The 18,660-nt window shown below is 36.7% G+C and overlaps 1 protein-coding gene across 4 annotated transcripts in view; it reads left to right on the forward strand.

The window, feature by feature from the left end:
• The first annotated feature begins 586 nt into the window (after positions 1-586).
• Positions 587-18,660, forward strand: part of LOC122323511 (CUGBP Elav-like family member 3) — a 46,830-nt gene continuing 28,756 nt past the window's right edge. For 3 of the 4 annotated variants that reach the window (XM_043217386.1, XM_043217387.1, XM_043217385.1), the window contains exon 1: positions 16,439-16,714. Coding sequence is in view for 1 of the 4 variants with exons in the window: in XM_043217384.1 (XP_043073319.1) it covers positions 632-824; positions 8,917-9,046; positions 9,412-9,545; positions 9,685-9,743; positions 9,875-10,001; positions 10,111-10,286; positions 11,840-12,194; positions 12,315-12,575; positions 12,898-13,083; positions 14,779-16,436 (3,279 nt within the window). In the remaining 3 variants the exon portion in view is untranslated. Of the gene's footprint in view, positions 825-8,916; positions 9,047-9,411; positions 9,546-9,684; positions 9,744-9,874; positions 10,002-10,110; positions 10,287-11,839; positions 12,195-12,314; positions 12,576-12,897; positions 13,084-14,778; positions 16,715-18,660 lie in introns of those variants that run through there. The other variant, XM_043217384.1, reaches the window with a different exon arrangement.

Here is an 18,660-nt window from a genome sequence, read left to right on the forward strand (position 1 = left end):
TCTTAACGTTAGAATAACGAATGGTCTTGAAATCTGCTAATATGATCATCGTGACTATAACACTTGAAAGTCTGTTTTTTTTTTTTTTTCCCCCACTTGGTCTCTCTGTCCATGACTGACCTCTGCTGGATGTTTGCAATGGATGTTTGAGCAATATGAAATATATATGTTTTCCAGGTGAGTTCATATCGAGTTCACAAAACTCTGCAATACTGTCACGTATTAAAGGAGCACGTCCTCTTTCACTGTTAAACGTTTAAAAGCAAGCAAGAAAGCGACACATAAAGCATCAATGCTTAAAAGAAAACAAATCATCGATACTTTTTTACGTTATTAAAATGAATCAACATTTTAGATTGCACCAAGTTAAAAAAAACAACAAAGTGGCAATATTTTGTACTATATTCTGCTCGATTTTCTTTCTCCAACTCAAATAAAGAGCCGTCTTTGCTGGTCCCATTAAGCATTTGATACGCCGAGAGAGACAGAAAGCACGACAGGACACTCGGCTGTACATGTCTAATGTTATTATAGTAATACTGAGAATAATGGAGGCGCAGAGTCCCATGATGGTGCAGTATCCACACATGAACCAGTGAGGGGCAGCACCACCGACCAGAAGACCTGGAAAATGGCGGCTGGGAGCGCAGGCGTTAGCGGCCACAATAGTGGCTCGTCGCCGCGCTTGGAGTCCACTTTGGACCGTCGCTTTCAAACTGTGTCCAACACCATGGAATCCATTCAGGGACTGTCCGTCTGGTGCATCGAGAACAAGAGATACCACAGCGTGATCGTGAGATACTGGATCAAGTGGCTGCGCAAATGTGAGTACTTAGCACGTTAGCCGGCTAATCTGCCTCCAGCTGCGATACAACAACTCGTTTACGGGATGCAGTTTGCGTTGGTTAGGCTCTCAAAGTGGACGCGTGTGATACGTGTGTGAGAAAGTAGCGTAGAAGTAGTTGAGACGGGCTGGGCTTTCCTTCTCGGCCCAATAAACTACTGTTGTGGCTAGTTAGCAAACTGCTAATCGGTTCCCATCAGGTCAAGACGTAGGTCGTGTTTCAAAAGCTGGAGAACTGCCTTTCTAGACAGCATTTTGGGGCCTTCCGAGGCAGCAGATTTTTTGGGGGGGCGTTTTGGTTTAGAGTACAGGAGTTTGGGGTCAGCGGCATTTTTGTGCCAAATTGAGGGAGTTCTGGATCAGTTGCGTAGGTGTCACATTGTTATGTTTCGGGACAGTAAGGGGGTGTTTGAGGTCAGGAGCATTTTTGGCCAGAATGGGACATTGAGGGTTACTCTCTCTCTCTCACTTTTTTTTTCCTAGCTAAATGTGTTTTTTTTAGTTCACTGGCAACTTTCGGAAGGATGGAGGCACTAACATTGAGCAGTATTTTTATATTCTTGTGCAGTAAAAGGGGTTTTTGGTTTGAACCGCTTTTTGGGTCTGAATTAAGGTGCTTTTTGGGTGTCATAGGCCCATTTGCAATCAGCAGGGTTTGTATTTGCCTTCAGCGGTAATTTTAAACCGAATGTTTATTTGTGTGCCATGTGCCTGTTTTGAGTATTTTTGGAAAAAATGAGGCATTTGGGGTCAGCTACATTTTGGGTGTCATTGGCACGTTTTGATCAGCAGCATTTTGGGCAGTGCTTGAGTTTGGCGTCTGGTGTCAGTTACATTTTCGGGCATCTTTTGATCAGCATTGTATTTAAGCAGTGTACGTGTTTGGCAATTTTAGGGCAAAATTAGGTTTTTAAGGTCAGCTACATTTAGGGTGTCATAGACAAGTTTTTTGGGGGTGCTAAAAAGGGTTTTGAGGGTCAGCAATGTTTTAGATGTCAGGCATATTTGATCCAGCAGTGTTTTTGGGTGATCAAGGAGGTACTGGGATCAGGATCATTTATAGATCATAAAGGGGTGTTTGGTATGAGCAGCATTTTGGGGCAGAATGAGAGCGTTCAGGGCCAGCTGCATTGTGGGTGTCCCGTCCCCTTCCAAGCTATCAGCATTTTTGTGAGTAACTAGCACTTCAGAGTCAGCCTAAGCTATGTTTTCATGAGCCAAGTTTCCATCCAGTATTTGCACTGTTCTGTTATTGGCAATATATGCATAAAAAGTTTTTTTTTTTTTTTTGCTTGTGTCCGCCTGATGTGCATTATGTCATCTTGAAATTTAACTGCTGTATTGATAACCATTTTGATTCACTGCTAAACCTTTTACACACAGACTTGCTTGATGCAAATTTGGCTATAGGTGTGTCCCACGTCAGCTGCAGTTTTGTTTTTTAGCTCTATTTTTCTAGCCATTGTGTCACTCTTCAGTAGAATCTGAAATAATCTGGTTTTTAACATCCTCAGTACTAATTTAATTTATTTGTGTTGTGAAGACAGTGGGTTGTTACTTTCTGAGTTGGATGTCAAATATTTGTTTTCCTGCAGTTTGTATTCATGGGACTTCATCTATAAACCACTAGTGATCATATGGATATGAAAATGCACATTAACTGGGCAGTTGCTGAAAGCTTTACAATTGCTTTTTTGTTGTAAAAGTAGCAAGTCTTTCATGTGGAAGTGAAAAGTACTGATTTGCTGCTCAAGAAGCTTTTCTTCTTATTGATGTTGAAAACAATGCTGCTTAGACTTTTTATGGAAACTGTAATTTTTTTAATTTGACTTCAAAAGGTTTGAATCTCTTTTATTTAATCGCATTTTTACTTTCACTGTATTTGTTTGATAATTCCATTTCAAACGTTTGAACGGTAGTGTATTTCACAATTATTAGCGTCCTTATGCTCAATGCTTTTAGACGGTTTTAAATTATTTTGAGCTTTTACGACATTGCGTTGTAAATAGGGCTGGCCAATATAATGCGCAATGCATTCATAGGCATCTCGTCGGTAAAGCTGTTTCTGTGATTAGCGGTCAATCTCCATCACCTGTTTTCAAACGAATATATGTAGTGTGATATATTGCCCAGCCATAATTGTAAATGAAGGCATTGGTCATAATTGTGCTAAATGTGGTTGGATTTGTTCAAACATGTATTATGTTAAAATGGGTGATATGCATTTGACGTCTTCATTGGCAAAACCAGCATTTTTGCTTGTGTATTGGTTAGTAGATGACAGAACAGACTTTTGCAAATATTTATATATATATATATATATATATATATATATATATATATATATATATATATATATATATATATATATATAGATATATATAGATATATATATAGATATATATATATATATATATAGATATATATATATATATATATATAGATATATATATAGATATAGATAGATATAGATATAGATAGATATATAGATAGATATAGATAGATATATATATAGATATAGATAGATAGATATATAGATATATAGATAGATATAGATATATAGATAGATATAGATAGATAGATAGATATAGATATATAGATAGATAGATATAGATATAGATATATAGATAGATATAGATATATAGATAGATATAGATATATAGATAGATATAGATATATAGATAGATAGATATATATATATATATATAGATAGATAGATAGATAGATAGATAGATAGATATAGATAGATAGAATTTGTATATATTATTAATGAATGCTTTGATTTTGCACTATTGGCAATATTTCATCATTACTTAATTGTGGGGGCCTAATTGTAAGTTGAGTAGAAATCTACAAATGCCCTTTTTTAAAATTAGTGACACTTGACATCGACAGTGACAGGTTTTTTTTTCTTAGGACAGTGTGTAATGAAAGAGGTAAAATACGGTGGTATGCGACCCCTATCACTAAATTACAGTCCTGTGGGAATGTAAGTGAATAAAGTAAATGTCGGGGTTATTTGTGAGTGGATTCCAGGCATGTATTTGTACTGCTCAGGGATGTTTCCATCAAGATAAATAGCATACACATCCGATTAAACATTTTTGATCCATCCGTTTTTGAATGGTACGCGCTAGCAAACATTTCTTAAATACAGGTTTCGATCTCTTCTGATGGCTTGGCGTGTTATTGTTGTGGCATTATTGATCAAGATAAAAGTGTCTCGTTTTTTTTTAACATAATTTGTTTCTGAGAATGTGCTTAAAAAGGGATTTTTTAATTTTTTAGTTCTGAAACAGCTAATCGATAATGGAAATAGTTAATTACAATGCCACTATTCCAGTCTTTGTGCTTTGCGCGGAGCTCTGACTGCCTTCTCTGGTGTTGGTTACACTTCCTCTCTGCATCCGTCTGCAGTAATTGTAAAGAGAGAGAATATCGGGGCCACTGAATAATGCTTCAAGCCTGTGAGTACAGTACTAAAGCTAAACAAATTAATTTTAGAAATTTGTGTGTAATAGCATAATCTCATAATTATAATTTTTTTCTGATGACCTACAAGGGTTTACTATTCAATTCATCATCTCATGCACATCAAGTGATTCACTTGAAAAAGCACAGTGTATATAATAAGTGTAAATAATTTAAATGTCTTCCTAGCTCCGTTGTAGAAGTTGTTAAGTAGACTATAACTATTTTAATGATACTATAACACTAATATCCTCTCATGGGCACACTTGGTTCAATAGCCTATTGAAATGTCATCCTAATTTTGGCCTGTAGTACCTTTAGTATATAGCATGACAGTATCTTTAATCTTGGCCAATTTGGTAGTGATTTCCGAAAGGTCATAAAACATAAATTTTCATTTTAATAAAAGGAGGAAGAAATAGCGTGTCGTGTGAAACAAAAGTAGTAGTAATTCCTGCAGCAGTAGCGCGTAATATGCAGGATTCATATTTAAATAGTGTTTTTGTGGCTTATTATTTACAGATACTAGTTCATAGCGGCAGTCGATTCACGTGTACTAACCTACCTTTGATCAAATAATCCAAACTTTGACCAGTTCTGTGTTATACAGTAAATTGCATTTATACGCCTGGGTTTCAACAATTCTGTCTGCTTTTTCCCCATCACAGAAACAATAAATAGATCATGCAAAGGTGTTTTTTGCAACTTTAGTGTAGGGGGTTGTGATTTATTGCAACTTCTGCCGTCTTTTGAGAGAAAGACAACTCTAACGCGTAATCTCTGAGCAGCTCCAGTTATAAAGTGCTTTTTGCGTGAGAGTGCATTCAGCCTTGGCGTTGATTGGTCAGGCTGGTGATTCCTGACAAATCAGATGTGCTCTAAACCTCAGAGTTGTGAGTTCAGAATTGTTTGAATCGGCAAAATTAGTTTCAAAACCTTTAACAATTTCAGTGGCATTTCATCTTTTGCTGTTTTGATAAATGGAAATACTTGCAATTAAGACCATAACAGTAAAATGAAAGTAAATGTTTGTGCGTGTATGTTTTTTTTTTTTTTTTTTTTTTTTTTTTTTTAAGTTCATTTTTGGCATTTGTTTCTGTATTGACTGGACAGATTAGAACTGACAAGAAGCAAAGTGGGAAGGGATATCATTGCAGACATGTCTGAATCTTTTATTAAATTTGAGTAATTCTTAGCACAAGGCAAATTTAACAGTATAAGCAATTGATAGAATGCAGCGTGCGTAATATATTTTATATTTGTAGATCTATCTGGAAGTTTGCTTCACCCTGGTTTCCTCGAGGGGGAAAGGAAAAAAAAAAAAGCTACTGAAATTTTTCTTTTGTGTGATTGCAGAAGTTGGGAAGATTGAGTTAAAGTATAGTTTGCAAGAGCTTGAGTTTACTAAAACAGAATGAAGCTAACTACTGAGTATATTCATCTTTTATATCCCTGACAAAATCTGTAGGTCTAATTTGCAACTTGTTAACCACTGCCTTTTTAAAGACACACAAATAGAAATACTTTAACTCTAGGGTAGTTGGAAAATGAGCTCACTTTCAAAAATATTGGAGTGGTCCTTTTTAATAGTTTGACAGAACTGGAAATGGTGTGCTCTTGCGTTCACCACAGTCATTTTTCAGGCTTATAACCAAAAGTCCCTAAAAAATAAACTGTTTGGGATAAAGTAACCGTAAATTTAAAATTGCTAAGTCGTTTCCGCTTTTATTACTCATCCTGTGCCATTTTATTAGTCAGGATGCTGTCTAGTGTTGTCAGCATTCGGCAGGGCTTATGTATTGTTTGAACACAAGATAAGAAAGATGTTCAGAAACGGCAATCTGCTGGGAATTTAATTAAGGAAGTTCGTGACCCTAGAATGAGGAACGCGTGTATTTCTCTCCCACAAAGAGTTTTTTTATACAGCAGTTATATATATTTTTCTTCTAAAAGCATCTTAAGCCTAAAGTGTTTCTGTTGTGAGGAATTAGGTTTCCTTGATCTTTGTATGTATGTATGTATGTATGTATGTATGTCGAAAATGAAATGAGAAAAATAGAAAAGCTCAGTTATCATCCATCTATTGATCTATTAGGGATGTTACGATAACCGCAATCTTGCAATACTGCGCTATTGGCAAGCATAATCGCAGAGGATTGCAACAACCACATCAACTGCTCTTTTTCATAAGATTACTCACTTGTTTTACACTTCATGCATGTATAGGCTGTTATATATATATATTGAGCCACTCATAATTAATGCAAGGGAAATTCCTTCACCTTGACAGCCCTATAAGCTATGTGATTTTCTAACAGTTTGTGTGCTGTATTATTTAGTAAATCTGTCACAGTGTGTACTAAGGTTAAAAGTGGTCTTCTGGGAGAAAAGGATTGACTTTAAGGCTTCCACCACATTTATTAACTCTTAAACAGTTATGACGTACATTCATGATTTATCAGGAGAGGTGTTACTGATGCACGATGTTACATCGCATGGAGCGCCTGCAGGAGTTAGTCTTTTGGATCTAGATTAGAAGACTTGTAATGTAAAGTGTAAACTGCATCTCATTGTGAATACACAGCTTGAACCACATTGTGGTATTGAAAATATTCATGTAAACGTTACTATTGTTGTGATTTACTAAACTGTACTGAGGAGGGTCGTGCCAGTGAGTTTCTAAGCCATATATATATATATTTTTTTTTCATCAACTGGTTGAATTTCTTATATCTAATCATGCTTTTTGTTGGGATTAGTTATGGTAATAACAGTGTTACGAATGCCGTCATTTTTTCCAGTAAGGAGTAATTAAACAGATTTTGTTTCCCCTGTTACTGAATAAAACGTGGCGTTACTATAATTTACTATAGGCTAATATTATTAGACCTGAAATTAAAGTTTTCAGTTCATTTGAATGGATTTGCTGTGTAACGTACCTTTATTTGATGTACTGAAAAACTAGCTTGGAGCTTTCTCACACACGCAAAGAAAAACACTGAAGAGAGAGTCTTACACAACATGCAGAATTGACGCTCTACATGTAAACGATGTTCTTTGTTGTATTTTCAAAATAGCGAAGTTCCTTTGGAAGTCTTTAGCTTTTTAAGAACTGACGGTTTGTCTGGTAGTGGGCGGAACTAATGTGCAAGCGGCAATCTTATTGGCTGGTGCTCACCTGTCGACGTCCCCGTTTTCATTTCAGCAAATCAATTTGAGCGAACGCAGACAAAGCATTTTATGTTGTTATTAGTAGAAGAATCCATAGTAGTTTTATCACTATTTTTATAGAAACACTAAATGACAATCAATATCTTTAAGCAACAGTCAACTCAAGCTCAAATATTCTGTCACGGTTATTTTAATTACTAAATCGTCATCTTACAATGCTAAATTATAAACAAAATAATATTATAATGCTATAAAAAAAATGAGCTATGATTGATTTTATTGTCGAGGTGTCCATAGAGTGTTGATAGTATTTACAATAATATATATTGAATTTGATGGGTGTCTCAGAAACGAAACATAAAAAAAGTGTAGGTTAGTGTAAAGTGTATTCTAGTAATAATTTATTCTATTTAGTGTCCATTTCATTCAACATTTTATTTTTTTCTAAGAATTAACAGAACAGTTACTTTCCCTAGTAATTATATGATGTAACTCATTACTATTTGTATGAAGTAACTGTAAATGATTATTTTTTTAAATAATAATTATATAATAAGTAATGTGTAACACTGGTTGTGATAGAAATGATTGTGATGCAATAAATTGGTTGCAGTATATGTACTTGCATGTGCTTACAATGTACTTACTTTGTACTTCCACAAGAAAATAATGTAATATAAAGTTACTACATGTTAGGTTTAGGGTTGGTACCTAGTTATTGTAATTACTACAATAAGTACATATTATGTACATGAGGAACAGGACGGTAAAATAAAGTGTTGCCAGTAAATGTATTTCAAAAAATATTAAAGCTGCAACTGCAGAAAGTAAATTTTTAATTTTAATAATATAGTCTGAGACAAGGGTGCAACCATAATCATGGCAGAATTAATAATCATGACAGGATTTAATGACAAAAATAAGTTTGAATTCAATGCTGTTCATAATGCTTTTGGTAAAGATATGGTTTTAAAAATGGTTTTAAATGTAAATAAATAGCAAAGTTTGCTTCACAGCTATTTCAATAGTGGCACAGAGAAGCGCTGTTGGTTTCTGTTTTTTTTTGTTTTTTTGTCAGCCAATCAGAATTCATCCTGTTTTTAAGGCGCTCTCAAACATTTAAAGCAGCAGACAGCATAACTGCAGCACATGCTGATAATAAACAGAATATTAGTGCATTGGTGTAGACACTGATATAGTTATCCTTACACTTATTACTATTGGTGTGGATGGGCCTTTTATCTTAATAATATAATGGAGCTTTTAACCGTTTGATAAGAGCAGCATGGGATGGAATTTAAAGAGGTTGCTGGAATTTGTGAAATTTTTGTATAAATGAAATGTTAAATCGTGAAATTTCTTAACTAATATTAGACAAATACAGTGCTAGTGCCATTGTAAGAAGTTAAACCTTTCCTTTCTTTTCCCAGCGGATGCACAACACAGGCTTAATCTCTTCTACCTGGCCAACGATGTCATTCAGAACTGTAAAAGGAAAAATGCCATAGTCTACCGGACCACCTTTACTGATGTGCTGCCAGAAGCTATGAAGCTCATCAGGTGAGGCATCAGGGTCACCATACCTGGCCACAAGTGCCTTGCACTTTTTGTTTATTACCGTTATTATTGTTTATTAAATGCGTTTTATTTTCGGTACATTTCTGCATTTTTGACAATTTAGTTTAATTATTGAATAATCGACAGATAAATCAAACTGTGTTCTCCTTTATTGTACTTAAAAAAATAAATGTCAAATGTAAGTATGTTTCTACAAAGGCATAAACGACTAAAAGCTGCTTTTGGGTAATGCTGCATTCAGTGCACTAGTAATGAGCGCTTCTAACTATGCATGTATGCAATGCATGGCAGTTATTTTCTAAAATGAATTTGCATTATGAATCTTTGTATATGCAAATTGTCTTTAGCGCCACAAAGGATTCGAAGGTGAACAAGGCGGTGGCGAGGATACTATCCATTTGGGAAGAGAGAAGTGTCTATTCGGAGGAGTTCATCAGTCAGCTGAGGAACGGTTTGGTTCAGAAAGAAGAACCAGTGAAAGGTCTGAATTAATTACTTATTCATTAAGAATGCAGCACAATGGAGCAAAAGTGTATTTTATAGGCTTGTCAGTAACTTTAACGTATAGAAATTCTTATAACAAAGCAATGATTTTCTTTTTAAATATTCCTTAATTTTAGTTCCTGCTCCAGTCAACTCCAAATCTGCCCTGAAATCCAAGATTGTTGCTGAGTTTGTGGTAAATAAATCATTATTCAGACTGGAATTGAATGACTCTTGTTTTGGGGAATTTAAAAATGGCTATTCTTTTCATTTATATAACCTCTTACCTACTTTTTTTTTTTTTTTTTTTTTTTTTTTGCCTGTCAGCCCTCAGCATTTATTGAGCATCTGTCCAAGTACAGGAAGTCCATGGATGAGATTGAGCTCAAAGAGAAACAGTTAGCTGCAATGAGAGTGGATGTGTGCAGCACAGAGGCTCTAAAGAAACTGAAAGGTCAGTAAACAGCGGCCTTTTAAGAATCTAAAAGGATATGCGATCATTACAAAAAATCTATGTTTTTCACATTTTTGTGTGTTCGTTCTTCCTGCATCTCTTACTTTAGACAAGGCAGGAGGTAAAAGGTTTTCAAAAGACTTTGAAGATGGGAGTGCGAAGCTTCAGGAGTTCGTTTCCTTTCTGGATGGAGAGGTCAAAAAAGGCCCACCGTTGATGGAAACCCTGGAGAATGCGGATATATTTTATGAGATGCAGTATAAAGAGGTCAAGATCGTGGCTAAAGTGAGTATTGCAGTTTAATGTGCTAATATTTTTGGGTGTCATTTAAAATCCTGTACAAATTTACAGTGTATTTTACAGTGTTTAATGGAGAAACTAAATTCTTTAGTTCTCCACACTGGGAGACCAGAATGAATGTAGTGAAACCATCAGGTCATTTCAAATGAAATGGCTGAGTATAAAATAAGTAAAATGTTGTTTTATTTATATTTCCAAAAAGCACTTTACGAAATCTAATTATTTCTGTTTGCTTCAACAAGAGCTCTTAATCTCTCCTCACTCACAGCAGCCTCAGGCCTTCTAGCTGACTCATTATTTCAATGCACATATAAAAAACTATCTTTATATTTGAAAGCAGCAAATAGCCTTTCAGAACTAATGACCAAATGCTCATTTAATGCTTTTAGTGGTTTCAGCTGCATTGTGCCGCAATTGAATTTGTACAGAAATAAAGACATCCAGACCATTGTGTAGCAAAACATCCTGTTTTTTTTTCAGTCTATCTGTGACAGCAATATTTAGCTTTTCTTTGTAAGGTTGAAGGTTAAAAAAAAAAAGGTTATACGTGGATGGATATATATATATATATATATATATATATATATATATATATATATATATATATATATATATATATATATATATATATATATAATTTATTCATCATACTGTTGATTTTTCATATCATATTTAATCATTTTTTGCATTTGTTCATTTCATGGGTAAAAAAGAAAAACTAAATAAAGTAAAAAAATAACTGGACTGTTAAATGGTTTTCCCTTTTTTTGGCTACAATAACCTTGGTGTGAGAAATCTAATATCGTCACAGCCTGTGTGTGTGTGTGTGTGTGTGTGTGTGTGTGTGTGTGTGTGTGTGTGTGCGCGCAGATCTGAGTCCGTGTGACCTGATGCCGTTTTGTTCAGTGCTATGACGTCTTTTCATTGTATGACTGAGGTCTCAGGATGTCCTAAAATGTACACCATACAAAATGCATTATGAAGAAGAACTGCACCTGCTCTGCAGCTAACATTAGCATTGTGGTACATAAGACAATTATGAGATTATTAGTACACTTTTACTCTAAACTCCCTTTAAACCACCATTGAGTATTTATAATAACTTCCATTTGCGATCATATGTGGAATTTGGTCATTTACTGTTGACAAAATATGCTATTTATAGCCTTTTTGTATCTCTTTACAAATTAACATATTGCTATGAAAATATAAAACAAAATCACTTACAAACCATGTCCTATCGTAATCGTGTGTTTATCTTTATAGTGGTTGTCATGTTTATTTATAAACTTATTTGTTAAACATAATATTTATTAAACATATGGGGTTTTTTATATGTCTTTACTGCAATTAGTTAATTTCATTAATCCTTTCTGAACAAATGAATACAATGGAAAACAAATGCTGTCTGCAAACATTATTATGCATAATTTATGTTTGCTTTGGTCAACCCCAAAAACAATGCATTTGTTAATATGCCAATTTTGTGAATGTACAACCTGATAGATGTAGTTATTGGGACTTCATTGCTTCTCCAGGCCTACGAGACATTTGCGAACCGGGTATCTCACCTGAAACGCAAGCTCGATGCACTGAAGAATATGTTGCCTGATCCAGATGACTCCCCCATTCCCTCACCGATTGAAGATGCTCCTTCACCCACGGGTTCTGAATCACCCTTCCACGCCCTGGAAAGGATTGGTACCCCAGACCCAGATCTGGATGGGCAGGCAATGGAAGAGGACCTCATTGCTTTGGCTGATGCTCCCAGCCCTCTCTCATCTGTCGGGGGTTCCTCACCACCAAGTGCCTCTTTGGGAGAAAAAGACAATCGTGATGTAGAGGACATGGATCTCTCGGATGTAGAGGAGACTGAAGCACATGCCATCATAGGTACCATATTTTTTTGATATTGGCATGTTTCTTATTCAGTAGCAACTGTTGTTAAGCTGTTGGGATGCAGTTTTTTCTCTCTCTTTTTTTAATTTCCCTCATTTTGCTTTTTCTTTACAGTTGAGGAACATGTGGCCCCTGCTGTTGTGTCCAAACAGTCCATTGTTACTCCAGATGTGACCGAATCTTTACCAACGAATGAAGGCACACAAACAAAGCAGATTACAACTCCAGCAGTGACTGTTCCCACAGCAGTAATAACAACAACAACAGCTTCCACCACACCAACCACACCTTCACTGCCAGTGAACCTTGCTGGAGTTGACCTTGGCAAGATCAGCTCCATCCTCAGCACAATCACAAATGTTATGAAGAACTCAGGTGAGATGCTGAAATTTTGATATGTACAGCATGCTATACAAAATCTATATTATCTCTTTAAATATGCGAAATGCACAAAGCTATGGCCTAGTAGTAATTTAATTTAAGAGATGCATGTTTGAATGTGCCTTGTGCTGTGTTCGCTTCAATTCCTCTAACTTCCTTTTCTACAGCTCCACATTTTTTAAATTAAATGGTAGAAAAAATGACAAATAGTCTAGGAATCTGTATTTGGAGAACTGCTTGATTAAAAAAACAAACAAGCAAAATCTTTTATTTGTATGTTACTTGATGCATTCAAACATTCCTTTTGCCATTGCAGCTGTAGGAGTTAGTCCTGTGTCTCGCTCATCCCCAAGTGTACCTTCTACTCCAAGTTCAACTCAAAAGACTCCCACTACTGCCCCTCCAGCCAACCCATTGGCCAGCATCCTTTCTAGGGTGGACATCAACCCCAACACTCTGCTCAGTGCTCTATCCAAAACGCAAACCCATGGGGGTTTTCAGGGTGAGCAATGGAAACGAAAAATAATTTGAGAGACCAAAGATAGGACATTTATTGAAATTACAGTAGTTTGGAATATTTTAAGTCAACATGAAATCAGAATTAACCCTATGTTTGTTTTAAAATGTTTGTAGTCTGTCATTCAGAAGAAAACATTTGATGCAATGCATTTGATGCTTTTGAAACAACTTCCTTCTTAGACAATGTCACCTAGGTCACACTAATGTTAACCAAAAGCTAAAAAGCATAACCTTTGAACGACAAACATATTATGTTTAAAGCTTTTGCAGTGTGAGTTTTCTAAAGTCTCAAAAGTTGGTGCCAGGCAGGCGGTGATTTAAGAGCATAATAGTGCACAGTCAAATGTAAACTCACATTCAGGTGTCTTAATTCTGGTACACTTCCCTATAATTCCTGATGAATGCAGTCCACCCTACCTGTTAAATATAATGCTTTACTCGAAAATGCATCATAATATGTAAGGTAAATGAGTTGAGAATGTAATTTCATGTTGACCTAAAACTTTATACATCTTTTGGCTAGTTGTGGAAGCAGCAGCAGATAATATTAGAAACGACTTGGGCCAGATTTACTAAACAGGGCAAATTAGTGTTAGAATGCAATCCCATAAACACAAACTCAGCATGCCTGGAAAAAAAAAAGATATACGTAGGAGGAACAAAACTGTTGAATCAAAGATATTTAAAAAATGTTGTGCCGCACACTATCAATACTTTCAAAATATTGAATTTTATTATCACAGACACAAGCAATGTTTCAATCAGGCATATGCATACTATTAAAAATGACAATATTAAATTACACTCCCAACCAATAAATCATGTCATCGATACTACATGTGGACCACCAATCGGTACATCACAAATATCAAGCTTAAATGTCCAATAGAAAACACTACAGCATTACAAATAAATTGTTCCATTATTTAAACGCAAAGGTAATCACGTTTTATCATATTTCTTAATAGGGTTACAATTTCATCCCTTCTTGATCAAACAGACACTGGATAAACAATAAAAACACATTAGAACATTACATTGAATAATGCTTTATCATTTAATCCTAAAGTTGATAAAGTTTGCAAAGTCATAATCCAAAACAGTTCACGTCTTAAAAGGGTATGCATGAATGGATAGGACACCTTTTCTTACCCCCAGGAAACGTAGGGAGGACATATCATTATAAAAAAAATGCAATCCCATAAATGTGGCAATGAAATTTACTAAGAACAACATAAATTATTGTAGGGACGCAAACAAGCCAAGATGATGATAATCAGGTATGGGTAATCTACTGTTTGTTTGGTTGTTACTGGCTATTAAATAATGCTACAAACAGTAGTAGTAAATTTAATACTGCAAACCTTGGTAAATCACATTGTTGAATTTAATATTCTCCTCCTGTAAATTTAGTGTATGAAAGGGTAGATTTCACAACTGCATATGCAATGAAGTCATCTGCATAAAATGACTGTCCATGGCTTTTCATCAATAATTTTTTCCCTCCGTGCCTTTAGTAAATTCTAGCAGTAGTAAAGAGGATTTGCGCTGGTACAAGCTGTTAGTAGTCTGGCCCTTAGTAAGAGTTCTTCAGAAAGTGTGTTGTGTATTTAAATCAATCTGCTGACCCATGCGTCCCTACCCCTATCTTTCTCTTTCTATAATTTTTTTCCCACAGGTCTGTCCTCTTTGCTAAACAACCCAACTGCAAAGACCACCACAACTTCAAATTCTGAAAAGCAGTCCCTAACCATGCCTATTACAGCAGAGACTCACTCAACTCCTAAAGTCTTACCTACTCCATCTAGTCTCCCACCGGCTAGGGATCCCACCTCTCAAGGATGTGTGACTGCTACGCCTATGCAGTCCAATATAGTGAATGAGAAAGTAATTGCTAGCTCTGCTCTCAGCTCTACCTTGGACTCCAAGATTGATAACCTCCTCCAAGGTCACCCAGTACTGAAAGGCTTTAATTTGGGCTTTCCATCTGTTCTGACATGGCCTAAAGGAGCTGTTGATAGCCCTTCAGCAAGTGCAGAAAACCTTGGTGGAACCCCTGTGAGGGATGAAGCTGGCGCTACTCCAACGCAGGACGAAATTATGGATGTTCCTCAGTCAGAGCTGTTCCCGTATCAGCAGGGGCAAACTGTGTCTATTTCCACAGCTTTGGATGCTACAATAACGCATTCGCTTCCATCTTGGCAGGAACAAAATACTCACACCGATTCACAAGCTCATACGAACATGCACCAGATGATTGCCCCTCAAAAAGACTTCAACTCTGTGCCCTCTCTTGCTGAGACAGAAGCTATGCGGCATGAACACATCGAAGCAATATGTTCCTCTTCTTTGCCCAGCAACCAGAAATCTTTAAGAGACTGTATAGAAGCCACAGAGAGACCCTTAATACGGGATGTGGGACCAAATTCTAAAATGGTTGAAGGTAGCTATACATATCGGGATGATCAGGAGAAGCAAGTATCTGCCAGCTCTGATTCATACCTTGAGCCGTACCTTGCCAAAGAACCAAGACAGGATCTTGCTGCACCTAATTTCTTCACCACACCTCTGCCACCAATCCCAAAGCTTCCTCCTCCACCGCAAGACTTCATGCATGCAGCATCTTCAAGAGCAAGCGGCCCTCATCCCAGCCCAAAATTGCAGGAACCTTATGGAGAAGTTGAACGATGTGGTGTTGATGGATCATATGCCCCAGAAAACTCTGATTATGAACACTTGTCGCATGAGGTTCCAAACAAGGATCCTTTCCATCCACATGGAGACGGGGCTTCTCACTCTGCTCATGCACCGCACCTTACTCCTAAAATCCCACCTAATGGTCCAGTGGACTACAACCACCGACATCCACCAAGAATACCTCTACAGCACCCTCCAAGTATACCACATCACCACATTGGGACACCTCCTTCAGTCAGGGGTTATCACGAAGCTTCAAGTCCTCCTCGACCTTTACCTGAAGAGCCATACTTTGACCCATACTATGAACAACCACCACATAGCCCCTCTCCCCCTCATTACGACATGCACCCGATTTCACCTCATGCACAAGAGTATTATCCTGAAGAAATCCCACCTCACTATCCAGAGTGCAGAGTTCCTCCTCACTTGGAGCACAGGCCTCCACCACCACACCATGTTCGTCCACCTCATCCTGGGCACTATCCAGGTCCTAGGCCTCTTCGTAGGCCACCACCGGTCCATCATGAGCCGCCCTTTCCAAGGGGCAAGCGACCTGGCCCACCATTTGGTGGACCTCCCAGAGTCAGGGGCCCCTTTTATCCCCCTAAAAGACCCTTCTTGCCACCGCATTACTGAAGAGTGTGTCTATGCTCAGGGTGTTTAGTGCATGTCACAGAGAGCAAGGAAAGAAGTCCAAGTGCAGCCGGGTTATCAGAAAAAAGATTGCTGCAGAGAAGTGCAAATTTATTCAAGTAACCAGGGGCATGGAATCAGATCGCCAAAGACTCTTGAGCAAGATCTGTTCTTTTCAAACAAGATGAAGTCAAAGAGCACTGGAGCAGAGAAATGGAAAGAATATCTGGCAAGGAATGCTGGGGGAATGAGATGGAATCTGAAGGCAGACAAAACAAGAGGTGGTTATTCTATTTCATTTCATTAATTCTTTAATTTCTATAGTTTTTGTCTAGTTTTATAAAAATCAAATTGAAAGTTTAACATTCTTTCTCTTAGTTGGAATTTGTGCGCACTTATCTTGCGCATGTTTGGGAAAGAAGTCAATGGTTTTTTGGATCAACATTTAACTAAGGTTGATATGTAATATTTTTTTACTTTCCAAGTTAAATTCTGCTGATGATCAAGCTATATTGTTATGCAAAGCTGGTAGTTTTGATCTTATTTTGTACATGTAATTAAATGTACCCTAACAGGTAGTTAAACTTCATTATCGTCTTTAATGGGCAAACAGCAGTGTAGAGGAAAAAGTAATCTTTACAATTTTGAGGTAAGGTGCTGAGGTGTACAAAGACGAGCCGTTTTTGCCAACAATGGCAGAAGATGCTGAAGAAACGAAGTTGTTGGGCAGAATCATCATGGCCTCCCTCAGTTCCCTGAGGCTTTTACTGTACTGACATAAATAAAGATGTGTTTGGAAAAAACCACTGTGCCGAAGTGCAGTCTCAACCATGATGTCTTTGAGTCTTTTCATCTTAGTTTCTTTAGTGACTGTTTTCTTTTCTTTTCACGGTTTTGCGAACACCTATCATTCATCAATAAAATACGATCAACATTATGCGCAGAGATTGTATTATATCTAAACGGCTGGTAATCATGTCGACTGAGATTTGTCCTACACCATGTTCTAGAACCACAACCTACGCCATTTACGCATTTTTGATGTAATTCCCAATTAATTAACGCTTGAATGAGTAAATGTAAAACTATATAATTGCAAGCTGTAAAAAGAACAGCCCGAGTCATCAGAATGTTTGGAAGTGTATTAAGCATACAGAAATGTATGTAGTATGTAAATATAGAAATGTAAATTCAAGCTAAATTTTTACCTCCTTGCTTCTGTGCGTTCTGTGTTCGATCCGTTCCAGTTCCAGGCTTTTCTTTTCCTGCTTAGTGATCCTGGACTTGACGCTTCTCTTACATGCTAGTCTAGTTTGCGATAAACCTTTGCTTCGTAATTACCCGTCACTCTAGGCTTTTATTACTTTAGGCCATCTTGCATCTCATTTAAGGCAAATTTAATTACACGTGGACCCAGTTTAAGATTCTATTTTTGTGTCTGATAAAAATAAGGACTTACTCAGGTCACACTTCAGCTGTGTGGCAAATGTTGCATCACGCTGTTCCATCTTGCTCTGAAATAAATGTAGCATAAAAGACAAGGAATTATGTTTCTCTAAATTAAATGTAGCATACAAGACGAGGTATTTACACAGTAACTCTTGCCTCTAAAATTAAGGCCCAGCATGGTTCCACTTAATTTAATGTCACTTATGCTGTAGAATCAGCTGTGGCTGATTACATTAGGCACAGATGGATATGGAGGCAACTCCTTGAATCAGAACAGGGTAACAACTTCATAACACAAAGTTTAAAATACAAAGAAAATGTTTCCCGCCTTCAAATCGGTTGCATTCAGATGTTTGCTGGTGAATACGATTTTCAAACGGAGATCTTTAACGCAAAAGTAAACGATATTGAAACTTGTTTTTTCTCAGTCATCTTCCGTGCTTCAACTCGCTTTCCTTAGAGAGAAAAGCAAGCAAATGTTTAATTGGCTAATTTACTGTAAAACGTGAACTACAGAAAAACGTAAGCTAAATGATGCGTGATAAATTAAGTTGTCCTTTTTAGGTCGTTCATAAATATTCATTGCTTTCAACATTAAATGCTTAAATTATAAAATTAGCATTAAACTGCAAAAAAGGCCCGTTGTAGCTAAACGGTTCAGAAACTGTCAAATTCTCAGTAAATCTAGCCCATGCGTTTTCCTGTGCATTTCTGAGAAAGTTTGATTTTCTTTAGAAAATAACATTCAAGGCAAGAAAACCTCTGGTGTTGAGATTAA

The sequence above is a fragment of the Puntigrus tetrazona genome, chromosome 19 (genome assembly GCF_018831695.1).
Source record: "Puntigrus tetrazona isolate hp1 chromosome 19, ASM1883169v1, whole genome shotgun sequence".
In the NCBI taxonomy this organism is placed as follows: Eukaryota; Metazoa; Chordata; class Actinopteri; order Cypriniformes; family Cyprinidae; genus Puntigrus; species Puntigrus tetrazona.